Source organism: Psittacula echo (genome assembly GCF_963264785.1).
Source record: "Psittacula echo genome assembly, chromosome: 5".
NCBI lineage: Eukaryota > Metazoa > Chordata > Aves > Psittaciformes > Psittacidae > Psittacula > Psittacula echo.
The window spans coordinates 36,488,072-36,507,497 of record NC_137739.1 but is presented as its reverse complement, the minus strand read 5'-3'; the positions used below and the strand labels follow the sequence as shown (position 1 = coordinate 36,507,497).

General features: G+C 39.0%; 1 protein-coding gene across 1 annotated transcript in view; it reads right to left on the bottom strand.

Moving 5' to 3' along the window:
- The window catches only part of TRPM5 (transient receptor potential cation channel subfamily M member 5), a gene marked incomplete at its 5' end in the record, with an annotated part of 42,436 nt that extends 23,470 nt beyond the window's left edge, over positions 1-18,966 (bottom strand). The window contains 11 exons of the mRNA XM_080617862.1: positions 860-983; positions 2,113-2,244; positions 4,594-4,944; positions 5,569-5,687; positions 6,515-6,617; positions 7,932-8,123; positions 10,304-10,368; positions 12,707-12,887; positions 15,936-16,102; positions 17,676-17,856; positions 18,850-18,966. Coding sequence (XP_080473988.1) covers positions 860-983; positions 2,113-2,244; positions 4,594-4,944; positions 5,569-5,687; positions 6,515-6,617; positions 7,932-8,123; positions 10,304-10,368; positions 12,707-12,887; positions 15,936-16,102; positions 17,676-17,856; positions 18,850-18,966 — 1,732 coding nt within the window. The remainder of the gene's footprint in view (positions 1-859; positions 984-2,112; positions 2,245-4,593; positions 4,945-5,568; positions 5,688-6,514; positions 6,618-7,931; positions 8,124-10,303; positions 10,369-12,706; positions 12,888-15,935; positions 16,103-17,675; positions 17,857-18,849) is intronic.
- Positions 18,967-19,426: the final 460 nt, after the last annotated feature.

Below are 19,426 nucleotides of genomic sequence, written 5' to 3'. Positions count from 1 at the left end.
ATTACTTGAGCCTTGTGATTATATGAGAATCTGCCTTTTATTTTTTGTAAATAATAAAGGCCCTGTGAGAAGAGGAGAAAATGTGATCTGTGTATAAATAATGTGGCAATATCTGCATTAGCCTTCAGCTGCCTGATGTACTAGCTCTAAGGGGAAAGAAAGCCTCTGTGCTTCCATGTGTGGCATACTTTAAAACCCTCTGTTCACAGCAGTGCTACCTGCAGGTGTGGATTGGATTGCAGTTAGACCAGCAGAGAAGCTTGTGTGCAGACATCTGTTATAAAACCAGGTAAAGGTGAGAGGGCTTTACACTCAGGCATCTGCAATACCTGAATGCTTACTGCTGTAGGGAGGGGTGGCTTCCCTGCTGACAAACCAGTCTGAGCCTCGCTGCAGTTTTGTTGTGCAGTTAGATCTCTTCTGGATGAAGTAATGTTGAATTATTTTTAGCAACAAAGACAGACCTTAAAATTTGTTGCTCTAGCGGCCCTTGGAGAGCAAGCTTGATATTGCAGGAAAACCAGGCTGCTGTGAGGCTGGAAGCATTTTGGTTATTGTATTGCCCATCACTGTAATGCGTCCTGTAAATTCAGACACTTAAAACCAACATGCAGCAGGAGAGTAATTTCTTCCATGCATCCCAGGAACCAGTCTTGGATTGCTGATTTTCCCAAAATGATTGTTTTTTAAGTCCTTCTTATGTGGTATTTGAATGTTTGGAACTGCTTGTGCTACAAGGCTCTTAAATTTTTCATGACAGTTGACTTTCATAGCTGAGAGTATCTTTCTCGTTTGCTTGCCTTTCAATGGCAGTTACTTCTTAAATTTTTGATGCAGTTACAAAGGGGATATTGCTTACCAACAGCAAGCTGCTCATACTTGGCCTCTTTCATTATACGTTCTACTTCGGTCTCTGTCTCCAGGCGGGACATCTCTTTAAGGATCTTGCAGGCTGCCAAAGCTGAAGCTACACCTTCCTGACCCTGAAGAATTGAAAGGGGTACTGCTGTTACCATCCACAGAAAGGCATTTCTGAACTGGGGAGAGGAAGACTTCTCTAAGGAACACACCTAATAACAACAACAAAAAAATCGTGCATGTCTCCCTTTGAAGAAACTTCCCTCAAATAGAGACCTGAAAGTCCAAAATGTTGATCAAAACAACAGTTTCAGTGGTATTTTAGAATTGTAAACCATGTATTGGTAGTTCTTGTGCCCATAAAGCTGGAGACTTCAGGGGTTAATTGATCTTGGAAGAGTCTGATTTGAGCATTCTTCTCCTTTCAGTTCAAAGACTGAAAGGAGAAGAATGCATTGTGGAAATAGAGCAAAACAGTCTCATAGCTACCTTGCTGAGAAGCTCCATAAGGATATATGGGAAAGGCTGGCAGTGGCACGCAGCAGAAAAACGTGACTTCTGGTAATAAAGCTCCACAAGTACAAAGCCCTGCAAGGTGCAGATGTGTCTATGTGCACACACACTCAGTGGCTGAAGAGCTGTATGCAGTTTGTCCTTCCCCATGACCTCCTGCCCTGTGCCAGCTGCAGCTGTCTGGAAGCCCAGGAATGGAGTCTGATAACTGTGTTTGACTCTGTGGGGAAGTACTCCAGATGCATGAGACAGGGCCTTGGTTGTGGAGGATTGTAAAACAGGAGCCAATTATGCCAGCCTGAAGCTCAGCCTTTGAGAGTGTGATGCTGTTTTTCCCTATGTATACAGCACGTAAACTAAAGATGCTGGATTGCACTGTCTTCCCTCTGGATCACAAAGACCCAAACAGTTGACCTATTGTAGAAGGAACAAAACCTGAGACTGAAAGTGGTGAGTCATCTGCTGCAAGGAAGAAGAGGGTCAGCTCTGCAGCTGAAGTAAATTAGCAGTGTTTCAGGCTGTGCTTATTTACACCTGCTGCTGCTCTGCCTTCTTTCTCTGTCAGACCCTCTGGGCCTCTGCTGAACTACACGGAGATGAAAGGCCCTATAAATACCACATCATTTCATATTTTAGAAACAAATCTGTCTGTTGTATGAGCTGTAAGGCTGAGCAGAAAACTTCTCATATACTTGAAATATACCGACATTTCACCTGAAGCAGCTACAGCTCGAAGCTTACCATAGCCCAGAAATAGTTTGCCATCTTGTGCCGGTTTTGAAGTATTGCCCAGACAAACAAATCCCTCCAAGGATTTTCAGTCTTCTGGTTCATATCCAAGGGCCTAGGTAATGGCTTTGTATTCATTTTCTCCTGAAATATGGTTTATAGAAATTAAAACCTGCTTTGCAGTCTCATTCCATGCAAATGACATGATCTAAGCTGCTCTTAGCACTGCCAGCTACTTCATATTCTTTTGATTTTTCTGTAGAACTGAGAGGTAATTAGTTCATTCTGTACTGAATCAAAGGACCTTTGTGTCCCCGATATAACTTAATATGTGTGAGAACATTCTGGATGAAACCACGACCCTATTGAAATTGATGGTAAAGCTCTCATTGACTTTATTAAGGCCAGAGTTTCACTGCTGGTGTGTAATATCATACAACACAAACCTGTGATTAACCAATCTGAGATTGCCTTCAGGTCTGTTGGATTCTGCTCAGCTGCCACAGAGGACATGGTTTCAGAGAAAAGGGAACAAAAGGCATTTTATTGCAACAGAAATAAACCTCGCCAAGGTCCTATACAGGACAAGAATAGAGTACGCCAATACCCTCTTTTTAGTCCTTGCTTTGAGAAGCCTCTCCCTCATATGGGGAATATTTTAAGTAGAGCACTGCTTATATTTGATGAAAAAACTCTCCAGAGGAAGTGTGGCAGCTGAGATCAAGTTCTGAGATTTAAGTGTATTTAAAACCTGCTTTTACATCTATTGTGTAAATTAGAAGCAGCTGGAGTAGATTTTTTTTTTTAATAAAAAGTTTTTGTGAATATATATTTCTTCATTGCTTAAATTTTAACAGAATCACATAGTTTATTTTAATGGCATTTTTGGAGGGGTGTTGGTGGCTTGGTTTGGTTTCTGTTTTTTGTTGGGTTTTGTTGTTTTTTGGTTTTGTTGGGGTTTTGTTGGGTTTGTTTTTGGTTTGTTTTTTTTTTTTTTTGTTTTTTTGTGGGGTTTTTTTTAAACCTTCAGTTTGTAGTGAGCTATTTAATCAAATAAGTTGCATGGAAATCCTTGCAGGAGTCAAAGATATGCCAGAAGTCACATGAGGCTTTGTAACCACTAGTTCCTTTCTGTTGTCAGTGGTAACAGGATTGAGTCACTGGTGGCAACCATTGAAAGAAGCTTTAAAACTAAACCAGCTAGTAAGCAGGGTGATCTAGTATCTGAATTGGCCCTTATTTATAGCACTTGGATTTAGCTCACTTACTGCCCAAGCCACACAGGTCAGTGAGATTTCAGGAGCAATTTTTTATTCATGTAAAATTTGTGAGTCTGCTTAATTACTTCAAAGGTATTGCCCCGAATTCTGAACAAAGAAATCCTGACTAGATTCAAAGTTAGTTTTTCTCATTGATTTAGCTAAGCTTTATCAAAGCAAAAGTGAGTGAAGCTCTTGAGTTATGATTTTTTTTTCAACTTATTTTTTAATGTAACTAGTTTTAAGATTTAACTAGAACTTGGCAAATACCCAAAGGTTTAATTGTTTAGTTTGTTTAGAACTCTGGTCTTAATGAGATTTCTCTACCTCTTTCTGCTTTTAAATCATTTGCCCAAACTGATTTCCAATGCTCTTGCAAAAGCTTTGGTGCTTAAGAGTTTCAATGCTAAGTACGCTGTCAAAATGCAAAAACGTTAAGACTGTTGCACAGTTGTGGACATCTGTGCACCATCCCTTTCTACAGTGGTATCCACCACATGTTATCCTTGTCATGTGTTGGCCAGGGTGCTGATCAGGGTGCTTGCCAGGGCCACTTCACACAATCGTTCTTATTTTTGGCTATGTGTTAAGTTACTCAATAACAAAGCTATAATAATCTAAAGGCAAATATCATGTACTGCATAGTCTATTCCTGCTTGTCTTTTTTCCTAGAAAATGCTGTCTTTCAAGTACTTCTGCTTGAGGTTCTGTATGATAAATGCAGACTGCTATTTTTATGTCCAATTACTTCTTAGTAAGCGTAACTATCTTTTTGTATTCCCCGTATATCTTTCATTGAAACTGTTCTTATGTACATGGGGCTTGTAAGATCAACAAAATTCTCCACATGCAAGGTGTTAGAATGATGAACAGTCTGTGGAAGCTGCACTAGAAGAGCATGAGATACAGGTGCCTCTGCAGGTCCCGAAACAGAGGCTGTATCTCAGCACTAGTTCAAGGTACAGAAAAACCTTGCATAAAACCCCACTTGAAAAGGGGGAGAAAGAGGAATCAGAACCTTATAGATTACTTTCTTTTCCTTTTAAATTTTGAAAAGAAAAAGATCAAACCATTTTAGCTGTAATAATAATGAGCTGAAAAAGGAATGAGAAACTGAAGAGCCTGCTTGTCTCATCTTCCCTTCCATTCCCTCCCCCCAAAGGCCTGACCTAGATAAAACTTTACAAGTTCTAATTGCAGGGGATCAGGCCTATGACAGAAAATTGTAACTCACTGATTTCTTCTTGCCTCCATATCTGGGGTCTTGATAGAAACGTTTCCATGCATCGTGGAGAAAATCCTTGAGAACTCTAGAGACCTCACTGAGAGTGAAGAGTGGGCAGTTCTCTCTCTGCTCCTTTTGATGTTGGTCAGGGAGGCCTGTCAAGGTCAGCTTGGTTTCTTCATGTTTCTTCAGGAGAAGTTCATAAAGGAGACATTTCTGAGAAATGGAACAGTAGAGCCTCTGCAGACGACTATATGTCAGGAATTCGGATATGTTAGCCCCATTGTCAATAAATAATTTTACAAATTCTGGTTTGTCATTGACCAGAGCATCCATCATCACTTCTTCCAGGTCACAGGACTAGATTGAGGAAGGGGAAAAAACAAAAAAAGTTTTTTTGGATAATCATGGATGGATGAGGAGGGAGGTAAGATTCAACATGAGGACATGTACATGGTGTCTTCCCCCAGTTCAGCAGTGGGTAGAAGAAGAGAGGTAAAACTCTCTTCATTTCTCTGTGACAAAATGTCTGTGTAAGCATTAATGTTAAAACTTCAACACAAACAGCATGCTGTAAGAATTGTGGTGATCTTAGGTGTTAACTGCTCTGGGCATTTATACAGCAGTTGGAAACAGTGATATTCTTCCTACCATTTCCTAACAGTAATATCTGCATGTTGCTTTTACTTTGCAAGTTCATGTTTGTTTGATTCAAGCATTTGTACAGAAGAGAGGGGAGGGAGATTTTTGCCCCCAAAGTGTTCAAGAAAGGGACCATGACCACTGAATTATTTCTCTGTCTTTAGCCATTTTCATATAAAGGACCAGAAAGACAAACAGCCTAAGAAAGCATACTACCACTGCTGAATCTCTTCGTGGAGAATGCAGGTAGTGTTAAAAATGGAAGCTTTCTATCAGGATGTTTGTGTCCTGTACACATTGGATTATACACTGTTTGTCCTCTAAGACAATAAAACCTGGTACCTTCCACTCCACGTCACCATTGAATATCTCACTTTTAGCAATGTCCACTCTATTCCAGGCCACTGCCAGCTTCAATTCATCCAGATACTCCTGAGCCTCCTGACTGTGACTTTTACAGGCTGGCAAAAATAGAAAATGCAAATAAACTCAGTACTTTACAGCTGTTCTGTTTAATTTAATATAGCATTGGCAATTTGATTAGCAATACAAGCTCTCCTTCCCTAAACAGGAACTCTCCACAGCATTCCCCCCCCAACTTAAGAAATATTAATATTAAAAATATTAGTTTTTGCTAGATTAATTCTCTATTAAAACATTGAATGTTTTTAGGATTTTAAGAGCGATCCAGGCCTGCAGAACCTGCAGAAAGTGTGGGAATGGGACTGGCTATTGGTTTTGTCTTGTTTCAATTAGCATATTTGAATAGAATGTCACCATTGGTTCCTCCTCCTCTCCCCACTCAAATTTAGGAGAAATGGATTGTTTCTGGAACTAAGGTCACTAAGGTATATATGCCTTTTTTTTTTTTTTTTTTTTTGAGGAGGGTAGGGGGTAGTGGGGTTGGAGGTTTGGGGGTTTTTTTTGAGGGGGAGATTGAGGAGGGGTTTTGGTGGGATTTTGGTGGGCTTTTTCTTTGGGGGTGTGTGTTTTAGTGGTTCAGCTCTTCTAGAACCTCTACTACTAAGAGAAGAAAGTAGTGAAATAAAGGAGCAATTAAAATAGTGCTATACAATAGCATGAGATTAAAATGTGAGCACTGTTTTAAAGCAAGCTTACAAAGAGCTATGGTAACCATCCCAATTAATCTGTCAATAAGCAAACAGAAGAACTCTGCATCAGAAATTAATTCTGATCCAACAGCCAACTGAACTTGCTCTAGACATGAAAAACATTTATCATATAGAAAAAGACAAGTATTATGCTCTGTTATGTCTATTGTTCTTACCTTTTACTAAAGCTTTTAAAATGACTGTGTCTAGTTCTTCTGAACCATCTTGCTCAAAGTTGTGCAAAGTTAGAAGATGTTGGTGTGAAATGATGTTCTGAATCTATTGGGAGATGAAAAAAATACTTTTATGTGTTGTCCTACTGCTGTATATTAATGCTTAAGAGCCTATACAGTATTTCACAAAAACTCAGATTCTAATTGCAATGCTGAGTTTTGGCAAGAAGACAAGCATTATTAGTTTCCCATTTATAAATAATTCCCAAGGCAAGGAGGAAGTTATTGACTTTTCCAAAATCACCTAGCAGGATAGGAGGTACCAAACTTGGATATACTGAGAACCAGAGCAGTTCTTTAATTAAAAGATCCTTCCTTAACTCACATTCTTATTTGACTCACAGTCATCCTGTTGCCAGCCTACCACTACTTTTGTTTTACCTTTTCCTGCTTTGACATTTAAGTTTTGCTTTCAGAGTTGTTTATTTAAAAGCATAGTCTCTAAATCTTCTTTGAGTAAAAGTCATCAAATATTGATATATACAGTACTCTTTTCTTCTGCTTCTCTATTTATTGAGTTTTCTTTCTCTCAGTGCAGCTGCACTGAGACTTTGTGAGCATCTGGCAATATTGCTTCTAGATGCCCTACCATCCTCTTGGGTTAGTGATTTGGGAAAGTGCTCCCTAATGGAATTAATATGTGCAACTTTTAGAGTTCAGGTTTATGGCAGGCATTGCAAAGAATAAGTAGTGGATCAGGTGAAGTGGACTTGGTTTATCTCAGAGACACAGAGAGCTCTTTAATTTTCACATAAAAACAATCTCTAAGTGGTGGTAGTGTTGGGCTTTTTTGTTTCCTAAACACTTGCTGGTTCAAGTCTAGCAAGTGTACCTCAAGACAAACTGTTAGGAAAAATCTGTGAATCTGGGTGTTCTTTCATTTTTTTAAGAACACGCATAACTGACAATAGATGAGATAATTTCTAAACACCCTCCATTCATTTTAATCTATTAGTGCTTATCCACAATTAAGTTTCCATTTAACAGCTGTAAACCATGAATTAGGTCTCTTCTGTTACAGCTGCACAAGCTCCACAGCTGTGGAGTATAAATAATACTTCATGTTCTCCAGAACTATGGGGTTCCTTGGTGCTGGCTATGACTTGAGAAAATAACTAAGGAAGAACAGAGCCCTAAGTGTTCAGCTGAATCATTAGGACAAAGTATTTTGTACAATCAACTGAGCACTTGCTTTTAATGTTAGAGAGGTTTTCTATGACACTAGTGTCAAAGCACTGGAGTCCTCCAAACTTTTGGGCAGCTAATTGTCAAACCTGTACTGAATGGACTAGTGAACCTAGAAATGATTGGAGAGAACTTGTGAACATGATGCACATAATTATGAAACGTATGAGCTCACTGTTGCTGTCCATTGAAGAATGTCCTTCCACAGGAAGCTTTTTGAAGGGAATTTCTCCTTAAATTGCTTTTCAACAGCTTTTGGTATGACAAGCTGCGGGTCATTCATGAATGCAGCTAAGATGTCAGCTGTACCTCCAGACCCAGCTAAGATAAGCCAGGGAGTAGAATTTTCCAGACTGCTGCACATTCTCTGTAGTTTAAAAAGTACATTTTTAGAATTCATACATGGAAAGAAAATGTTATTAAAAATAAGGGTTTCTTGCACACTAAGAATAAATGCATACCTAAACCAGGTTCACTATGGCATCACTCCAGACTCCTTTAAGCTATCAGGAGTTTTCTGACTCTGTAGCAGGTTGTCCATGTATAGGTCCCTGGCTATACTTCTACAAGGATGCTGGAGAGGGACTATTCATCAGGGACTGTAGTGACAGGACAAGGGGTAACGGGTTCAAACTTAAACAGGGGAAGTTTAGATTGGATATAAGGAAGAAATTCTTTACTGAGAGGGTGGTGAGGCACTGGAATGGGTTGCCCAGGGAGGTTGTGAATGTTCCATCCTTGGCGGTGTTCAAGGCCAGGTTGGATGAGGCCTTGGGTGGCATGGTTTAGTGTGAGGTGTCCCTGCCCATGGCAGGGGGGTTGTAACTAGATGATCTTAAGGTCCTTTCCAACCCTAACTATTCTATGATTCTATGATTCTTTCATGACACATCTGCTGAGTAGCTAAACAACCTGATTTGGACAAACAGTACATAAAACTTCCTTATCCCTGACTTCTTCCCTTCCTCCCTCTCCCCTACAGTTTGTGTGTCAGCATAGTCAAGTGCAAGAGGAGCACTATACAGAAATTCTCCAGCAGGCTCTTCTGACTGCTCAACCTGGTCATACATTCTAAAAATTGGGAATTTGCCTGTATGAATACAACACTGCGCCACAGGAGAAAAAACACAGAAGCACAGCAGCTACAAGAGTTAAAGGCTGATAACTCTATTGCTTGTGCAATTAGAAGGAGTCAGGCAGGTTGTTGAGAGGGAAGCAGAGGCCATGGTATCATAATTGCAACAATGAGTATTGCTGCCAATTTTATAACTCTGGAGTATTTTTTACTCTGGAATTATGCAAGAAGCTAATGAGACTTTAAGAATCTAATTATTGACTTTCTTGTTGTATAGGGTTTGTTTCTTCTAGTGTTTTGTTTTTAACAACGGTTGCAGTCCTTGACGTGTATTATCCAATTTCTATTTAAGAAATTGATATCCTAAAAAAGTTCAATCGGCTATCCATTCCCAGTACATGTAAATTTTGGGTAGCTCCAGCCAGTCACCTTTGGTTTCCAAGTCACTTTCATTGTTCTCTACAACTTTGAAAAGAAGATTATAGGTTGTAATATGCGATTTTTCAACACCCAAGATACAGAAAACACTGCTGTATTTAGCTTCTTAGAAGAAAAGCTCAAGAGGTAACATAATCTTCATGTAAACAGTGAGATTCCTAATACCAGTGTGTGTTTTAGTCAAGCTGACAAAGATCTGACAAGATACAGGACTGGAAACTGAAACTAGGAAACATCAGCAGAAATCAGTCATTCTGAAAGAGTTTACCAGCTTGTGTGGCAGAGTCTCATCATTTGGAAAGTTTAAATTATGGTTAAACATCTCTCTGAAGGTACTATATTCCTTTTCATCTGAGAGTATCATCTAAAAAAAGCCATGTGGACATACAAGCTGCTACAAAGGAGCAAAATAAAATACCAGTAAGAAAGAAATAGAAATCAAAGAGTATTTCCTATTTAATAGGTTCCTTATGTTGTAGAACTACTCAGGAAAAAAAATCAAAACTGATCCTTCACTGGAGAAGGTATGGAATTGTTAACAGGTATCACCTGAGTCTTCTATCCTGCAATGTACTTTTGCTCAGTGGAACTAGGACACTATAGTTTTAAATGGCATATCTGGCAAATGTGGTCTTGTACTTCCTCTGTGCTCTGTGACAGTGGTCTCACTGTTGCTGGACAGCAGTGAATGATTAATCTTTTTTTGTAGGTGATCTTGAGTAATAGCACAGTGTTTCTTTCTCACTAAATCTGGAGATGGCTTCTATGGGTTTGTTTTGGATATCTTATTTTCACTGTATAACCTGGCAATGGAAACTTTAATGGTCAGCTGGTGCCTATTTGAAAAGAAGAATATCTTCCAAACAAATACTGGCAAATTTAACATTAACAGAACTGAGTTCTCAATGGTGTATAGACTTGAATTTTGACTTTATGGAAAGTGCCAGTACATGTGTTTGTCATCCAGCAAGATTTCCTATTAATTAGTCAGCACAAGTTAATTTATTTTTCTAAAGTTACTAACAGCTACTTACCTCAAGTGTGTCTGGTCCTCCATTTACCAGTAAGCAAAGCACAGGAATCTCAATACTACCTGTTCCTGTAAAACAGATGGTTTAATTTTTAAAGGTTAACAGCTTTCACAAAACTATTGTGGTTTTGCTGACCCGTTGAAAGTATTTCTCCTGTTATGTGCTGTTCTGGTACCTACCAGAGCATGAGCCTGCAGAAGGCAGGCAACTGCAAAAGCAGGTAGCAAAGGAAGAGAATAAATAACACTGCAACTTAGCAGATCAAGTCCTAGTCTAAGATTCAGGACAAAGGCACCTTCTTTGCCTTGCATGTCTCGCATGATTCCTGGCAAGCAGTCCATTTGGTTCTCAACTCAGTACACTTCAGCTGCAAAACAGAGATACTGGCACTTCTGTATGTCATAGCACTGTTGACTTCTTTGTTTATTTACTGCTGGGGAGGGACTCTTCATCAGGGACTGTAGTGACAGGACAAGGGGTAATGGGTTCAAACTTAAACAGGGGAAGTTTAGATTGGATATAAGGAAGAAATTCTTTACTGAGAGGGCGGTGAGGCACTGGAATGGGTTGCCCAGGGAAGTTGTGAATGCTCCATCCTTGGAGGTGTTCAAGGCCAGGTTGGATGAGGCCTTGGGTGGCATGGTTTAGTGTGAGGTGTCCCTGCCCATGGCAGGGGGGTTGGAACTAGCTGATCTTAAGGTCCTTTCCAACCCTAACTATTCTATGACTCTATGATTCTAAGGTGATCAATAGTGGAATAATGGAGCTGCATTAGGGTGCAGGATAAGATTGTTAAGTCTTCAGAAAGGCAGCTACCATTATTAATATTAAGATAAATTTAGAAGTAAAAAGCTGTCAGTTTGTCCCAGATGTAATGCATGTGCCTTGCATGTGCAGCAAGGTGTAGTGAAGTCTGGGAGAAAAGCCTGATAGAAGGAGGATTTAAGAAATTGAAGAGGCTATGTAGACCAGCTATGGTAAGATGAGTCAGATACAGAGTACATGTTTCCTATCAACTCTTATTACTCTGCTTAAACAGTTTATAATTTCATTCAGTGCAGTCTAATGTGGTGTTTATTAATAACAATCTTATGTAGGGATTGGTGCACGGACGGGAGGTTGCCAGGAGGGACAGGAACCAGCTGACCCTGGGGAGGTGCTTAGGTGGCAGATATAAGGAATTGTAACTGCGCAATAAATCTGTTGTTGACCCGCATTCCGTGAATGCTCTATGTCTCAGCCCTAGTTCGGAGGGAACTAGTGCTTCCGTCCCTCACCACATGAGTAGCGAGAAACTACATGTTATACATTTAGAAGAAATGCTAATGAAATATTTAACATGTCATGGCAGCAGGGGAAGAAACAATGTAGGCATCCCACACACAGGGACCCACATGTTTCTAGATGGTTTATACTGTAAATGCTGAACTCTGTAACCCAAAGGTGACTAGATTGGCCTAAAAGCACGATCAAAATGGCAGCATTATGAGATGAATGCTGCTTTCAGTTGGAAGATAAAAGGCATTTGGTTCAAACAATTTTTTGATGTTTCCCTTTGTAGGTGCCTTTGTAGAGCAGTGTACAGATTGCCACTTAGTATTCGTATCTGTTGTGGGATGACTACAGAGATAAAGTAGAACTGAGCTATAGCCAGGACATGATTGGCAAGTAAATTAATTGGTTTAGTGAATGGCATAGCAGTGCCATTTCTCAATAAGGTGATGCTCTAGTTTGAAGAGTGACCTCTATGACTATAGGTTTCTCCAGATAATATTTATGGCTTTGGATATTCTTCATTTACCATAAAATCAGATAAAATTTAGCTGGAGGAGGGGTAGGGGGTGTGGATTCTGACTTTGTGGTGGGAAGGTGGGAAGTCCTTAATTGCAAAGAATATTCAGCATATCAAAAATTTCCTCTGAATAACTTCTCAGTATTCTTTGAAATAGGGAAATTCTACTTGACCTTATTAAAGTGTTTTACTTCAGCAAAGTCACATAGCTTTGCTGAGCTTGAATATAAATGAGCTTAAATCAACGACTTTTGTGTATATAAGATACTACTGAATTTAGTGTGTTCCAGTGGAATATTTGTCAAATGAATCAGCATTTTCTGACAGAAAATTGTTCCACTGAGACTTGTTCAAGTCAGATTTGGTTTGCAAGCACAATGAGGCTACTTTCTAATTCTCAGGATTTTTGGTTAAAAGAGCAGCTTTCTCAACTTCAGAAGTCACTTTAGTTCTGCCTCTTACATAATGACAAATGTGTTTACTTGATCTTGTCTATGTAGATGATTGCCTAATTTCAGAATTGGTTTTGCCTTTGTTGTTAAGGTTGAGGCACACAAGTATAACTGTAACGTCAGTATTATTCAAGTTAGTATGACTATATAGAGTCTACTTACCACCATAGCCAGTACGCTGCTCTGAAATATGCTTTTCCAAGGTGAGACGTAGCTTAGTAGTTGCATCTGGCTCATCTGGTATTATGTGATCCACCAAAATAAAATGGGAATGGTTGTGGTCCAGGGAATACAATGGGCCTTGGATATTATCATCTGATTGGTAGCGTACAAGACTTTCATTCTAGAGAGAGAAGGAGAGATGTTAGTGTTCCCTGCAAAATACAGTCCATAGTTTTATGTGCTTTATCTCCATTTTTGCATTGTGTGTGTCATGAGAGAGCACACCATCTTTGAGACACTTGACTCTTGAAAAGGGTAGAAAAGGAGAATGTGTTCCTTCTGAAAAGTGACAGGACTGAAAGCTGAATTCCCTGAAGTTTGCCTTTTGGGTTCTGCAAAATACAGTGATATTTGCCATCATCTCTGGAACACAGGCATTCATCCAGAGGTTTTGGAAATGTTTGCTGGACAAATGGAAAGGGGCATGAGACCAAAGAACTGTGGATGAAGCTGTAATGTCTCTGAGGGCTAAAGTCTCAGCTGGTATAAACAGGGCAGACCTACTCATTTCAGTAGCCCAGTAGGTAAGTTAGCCTGCTGTATGTTTGTATGAATTTAAATGCAGCTTTTTTTAATTGACAGGGTTACATGAGATCTAACAGTTACACTTTGGAAATTGCATCCTAAAAAAGTGACTGACAGGAAGACATTAGGAAAGTGCAAACTTAATATTTTTTTATTTTAGGCGAGGGGTGTTACATCTCAAAACCATTTATTCATTAATTTTTGCATAACATCACTGTCTAGATAAAACAGAACCTCTCTTGTAATCTTCTGAGGATTATGCTACATATGGTCTAAGGATTGTGCTACACACACCATTTTCAAGCTCCTCTTACTTCCATGATAAATCATTCTGTCCCACTGTTACATGTTCACTTTGATATACCATTCCTAACAGCAAGCCAGGCTGTAAACGCCTTGTTGTTATTCTTTTTCATCTTCATAATCACTGTCCTGTTGCAAGTAAGCCAAATTAAAGCAATTGTTTAAAATCTGCATTTCCTTCTATTATGCTTCTTTTCCATTTCCTGCAGCCTTTGGGTTATCCAGGTTCTTCTCCACAGCCAAGGCTAAGGCTGATGTTGGAGAGGAAATAAACATATCACCAGCAGCTCATAGCAGCACTAATAATGCACAAAAACATAAAGTAACCCAGAGGGGCAAGTTCCTTCATGCTGTGGGTAGAAGAGTTGAGCACGCTGCATAGCATGTCCCTAACTGGCTTTCTGAAATGAAGCTGCATATAGTCATGCTGCAGAAGGGAAGTCTCCTTCAAAGCAACATGAAAAAGGCTATGATCAGGCATGTTCTTTATAGCGTCTTTCCTTGTCAGCAGCTCTGGGAAAAGTGGGGCCATCAGAAGCTGTCCCAGAAAAAAAGCAGTGAATTTCATGTCCTTTACAAACAGCAAGTGCCACAGATTTCTTTTACCTTCTCGCTCTGTTTCTCATTTGTTGGGGAAAGCTTCTTGACTATTAATTTGTCTTCAAGTTTTGTTTTGACAGAGGGTGTGCATATATGTTGCTGATTTGTAACATTAAGCCTACTTGACAAAGATCTGGCCTTTGATTAGGACCTGGAGGTACAACAGCTGTTTAACAAAGGCCCTCAGGGATTTTCATGTTTATTCTCTGAAAATGTGGAAGTGATCTTTCAATAATGTTTAAAGTATACCGTTAACACAGAAGAGATGTGAAGGATATGCTGACTTCAGGGGTTGTTCTGCTCCTTGGTAATGTGGATTGTTAGCTCTATTTTATAAAACAAGCTGCTTGTGTTAGTGCCAAGTACAAAGACAACTGGGTTTAGATCAACATTGCTGTCTATAGTTCCTTTGTCTTAAAGTTACTGACTAAAATCAGAATTTTTTGGGTAGAAGCAGTGCCAGAAGTCACAGTGTCAGAAACACTCTACATGAAATATTTCTGACAAAGAATTTGGCCTTTAGCTAAAGGGGTGAAAATGCAATATAAGGATTGGTGCACTTGCTTTGTAGCTGCTGATTGGGAAAGATCCAGGTACATTTCGACCACTTAGCCTGGGAAGCAGGTGAAATAGTTTGCATTTGCCAAAGCAACTGAACAAAATTCATGAATGTAACTAACCAAAACCTTTCATTTGTGGTCCTTTTGGACTAGTTCAGCCTCACAAATGCTTTAAAGTCTTCCAGCTACAGAGTCCCACCTGCACAGAAGCCGTCCTCGGCAAAAAGAATGGAGAAAGGGGAAACCCAGTGACTATTAATAAATTGCTGATAGGATCTGGCAGTCTCCCAGCTGCTAGCTGGTACTTGCTAGCCTGTCTGAGAGAAGAACTAGGTGTGAGTTTAAAGGGCTGTGTGTGTCAATTGTTTCTTAGCTCCTGCAGGGAAGTAAAACAGCACAGAGGAACTGTCATTCATTGTCATGACACACCTACTTCATTGTTATAATACTCTGCTTAGGACAGACTGTATAAGCAGTGACAAGAATGTCATGCCATAACTTTGTTTTCTCCGCCTCCAGGTTAATTCAGCATCAACTTGTCTTGACTTTTTCAGCAAATGTGTTGTTGGGTGAGGTTTTTTATTTGTGAGTTTGTTCTTAGCTTTTTTGTCACCCTGAACTTTGATTGCTTTCACCTGAATTGTGAAGTCCCTAGAGTTCCCAATAATTAGATTAAATCCTCCATGGCTAGCATTTCTGGCCTGGTGTGTTGAGCAAGTTTTTGCATATTAGACACCAGTTCAATGACTACTTAAGAAAATTTGGTCTTGTAATATTTATGGCTTGTATTCTGTAGCAGAAAGTATACCTTTTACAGTATTTACGAAGCTTGGAGTAAGTGCTTCTGTGGTAAGTGGACAAGGAAAAAGTATTAAAGGAGCCTTATGATGCATGATTTTTTCTTGTTCATTCTTGCTCTGGTCGCTGAGCTTATATCTAATGCTGTCACCTACTGGATACTTGGAGAATTGCTGCCAAGTATACTGAGTGGAGAGGGCACAGAATCGTTAGACTTTAGCTGTTCTTCTTGCTCTTTATTTCTCTTTTCCCTCCAAACACACTCTAAACCTCCACTTTTGTTTTTAAGTTAGATCAATGTTGTTCTGCCTATTACTTCCACATTTTGTGTACCTCTTACTTCTGGACAGTCCTGTCTCATGAGTAGAATAAGCGAAAAATACCTTTGTGTTGTCCAGAATTTCTCTGTGCTGAATTTTTCTCAGTGAAGTTATTCCTATGGCAGTCACTCTGGCTTCGGATGAAGTACTGGCCAGTGCATGATCTCGGACTGCTTGCACTAGGTGTCTTGTTATTCCTACACGTAAAGCACCAGTAAAAATCCAGGCACCTGAAATCAATTTTTAAAAATGGTTAGATACTTTCTTTAAAATTGAACATGTTTGTGTGTCAAGTAACATTAATTGGAGTAATGGATTTAAGGGTTTTTTTTGCAGATAGATAAACTGTAGACAGGTCTTGATGGACTGTAACTTCTGGAATTAAATACATAAAAAGTATGTAAGACTTTAAAAAGGAAAATAAGAAGAAATTATATGCCCAAGCAAACATGCTTCACATATCATATGATACAATATTGCCATCTTTACTCTGATGTCAATGTGCTCCCCAAGAATGCTGTGTCTGGTCTAGTGTCACTTACTGTCTAAATTTGAGCAGAAATATCACTACACAAAGCAGGTCTGCTTGTTGCATAAGGAACATCAAAGGGACAGGATAGAGGAAGTTGTTGGCTTGAACTGAGGACTCAGTTCCAGTAGTAGAACTGGCAGCAGAAGAGCTTGGCTATAACCTGTCTAAACCAGTGTTCTCATTTTCTTGTTTTTGTGTGTTGGACAGTGAATTCAACAGAATTCTTCTGCAGAATTTACAACAGTATTGTTATGGTGACAAAGAATTTGGGGAACCCTGTGTAAATAGCTAACCAACCTCTTTCAGATGCGTAAGGATCTTGATGCTGTCCAGTCTTAAGTGTTGAAGGCAGATGGAGATAGAGAATATCCGTATGGTACAGAAGTACCAAAACCAGCTTTAGTCTAGGCTGTTTCATTACGAAAAGTGAAACAGTCTTATCTGGACCAGTGAAGCTGAACCAAGAGCTTGCTGTGAAATTATTACAGATATTTTTACTTAATTTTGCAGGTAATTTCTTTTTTTTTTTTTTTTTTCTTTTTTTTTTTTTCTCATTTTACAAGGAAAAAAAGATGTAATCTTAAATGAAAGCCCATTCTGTGCATATGCCCAGACATTAATTGTCTTGGTTTTGGTTTTAAATGTTTTTCACTACTCTTATAATTTTTGCGAATGGCCAGGGAGAAAGTGAGCTGGTTTGTTTTATGTTATAATACCAAGGTTTTTTTGTTTAATCTTGAGTCCAATCTTATGCTGTTTTACTAATGAATTTCGTTCAAGTCTTAGATTTTTAAGAAAATGATCTTCAAAAAAACTATTGTAACATGATTTTGACTGGTACCTAAAAAAGTGAGAATGGGGAAAACAAGAATTATTATTTTTTACCTAAATTCACTCCTGTTGAAGTCAAATTGCTATGTGTTCTTAAGAATTATTTTGCTATGGCACCAAAGAAGGACAACATACTTGGTCTCATCTCATGCTGTCTTTCTAGTGTCATATCTGAAGGAAAACACTGTTCGGTAATTTTACACTTCAGAAATGGTTGCTTAAAGTAATTTGGTTTGAAATAACTTGCTTTTGCTATTTCTCATACAATAATTTTCATTTTTAAAGCTATTCTAATACAGGTTGTAGGTTGATGCAGCAAAGCCTCAAACTCCCAAAAATAATCATGTAAGAAGGCTGATTGACATTAAAAGATCACCAGATGCTAGGTGTGAGACTCCAATAGGAATATAAATTCTTTCTTTAAAGTCTAAAGCACTAACCTGTGCTTTCAGCTGCCTTTATAAGTCCTTTTTTTAAAGTGTCCCATAGCCAAGGCTTCACCTGGAAATTTTCTTCTTCCCCTGCTAAAGAGACGACCAAATTGGGAGCAGGTAGTTTCCATTTGTTGAGCATAACTTCGAATATAATTCCAGGATGAATGGTATTTGGGACCTTAATAAACTTCAATAAACAAAACAAAACCACTGAGTAACAATGGGACAGACAGTAGGATACAGTAGAGGTATTGCTCATGCTGAATGCAGAGAGAAATTTAAAAACAACTTGGTTATTTAAGGAAAATTTGAGCAATTTATTTGGACATGACCTGACAGAGAAATAAATACTAGGATGAATTTAGCAGGCTTCTGTAAAAATCCACTAAATTTGGACAGTTTTATGGGTTAATTCTCTGTTGCAGACTGACAAATTGCATTTTCCTTTAATGCTGCTGTTCCTCTTGAACTGCTTTCAGTTCCATGGCAGTCTAGCAAAGCCAAAAAGTTTCTTAGGTGTTTCTTGTTGCTGCACTAGCTGAAATATTTGCCTGATTTCATGTCTGTTTTCCAAGGACACCTTAAGTGAATCTGTTGCTTCTATGTCTTCTGTAAATATTTTAGCTTTGTGCTTAAGACTTTATAATGAAAAAAAATCTCAAGGTAGATTTCTAATCCTACAAAATTCTTCTGCTCCAGCATCTAATGTATGCAAGGAACTAGTGAGGAGGTGGGTCTGTCCATGTGAATTCCTCTTTGCATACTAGCAGAACAGAGAGGGAGACCTTTAAGGAGAGTCTTGAAACAGCTCAAAAGTATGCTTAAAATATTGAAATTCATGGGGATTAATCTGGCAGAAAGAGATTAAAACAAGGAAATAATGCAAAATTAAGGAAGCTGAGCACATAATTGATTTGTTTGGATTTTGTTAAAGAAGGAAGTGATCAACTGTACTTGTAGCATGTCAGTGCAAGTCAAGTGATTGGTTTCTGTATATTAATAGTCCTTATTTTAAATAACATTCATGTTCAGGGGGTTATGGTCCCTACTTTGAATATGATGTGGTGCCTCATGCGGTGGCACATTGACCGTCACTGTTACACTTTCTTCATTTAATGCCAAGAAGTAACAGCTGAATGACAGCAATAGTGTAAAGGGTTAAAACTTCTCAGTGCTGTACCTTTCCACGTTTTTTCCCAGAAGCTGTGAAGTCTATTTCTCCTGTGCAGTATAGTGGTTCTGTTTTGAAAGCTTCCTCTTTGTCACTGCAGCAGAGCTTGGTTTCCGTTTCCTCCATTGAATTAGTAAGGTGGTTACCAGTAGACCAAGACGTTTACTGAGATGACAGACAACTAGAAAATGAGGAGCTATTTAAACTTGAGAGGCCACAAAATCCATTAATTTACATCTAGCTGAGTTTTCAGACAAATATTTCATTCTTCTACTATTATGATTATAAGGCTCAGCTGAAATCGGTGGTGTTTGTACCAAATGTTGAACTTTATATAAAGGAGGAGGCAAATTCCACACCAAAGCTATGTAGCATAAGTTATGAAAAGGCACGAAGGGGTAAGGCTCAACTCTCATTTAGCGGACAGAAAGCTGAGTTGAAGGACCCTTCAATCCCTCCAAAGTCATGTGGGGTGTCTCAGAGCCCAAAGGTGATCTTAATTCTACAAGAAAGAAAGAGAAGCCTTAGCCACAAGCTATGCAAACAAGAATAGGTCTGTGTCAGAGTCTGAGTCACAGTTTCTTAG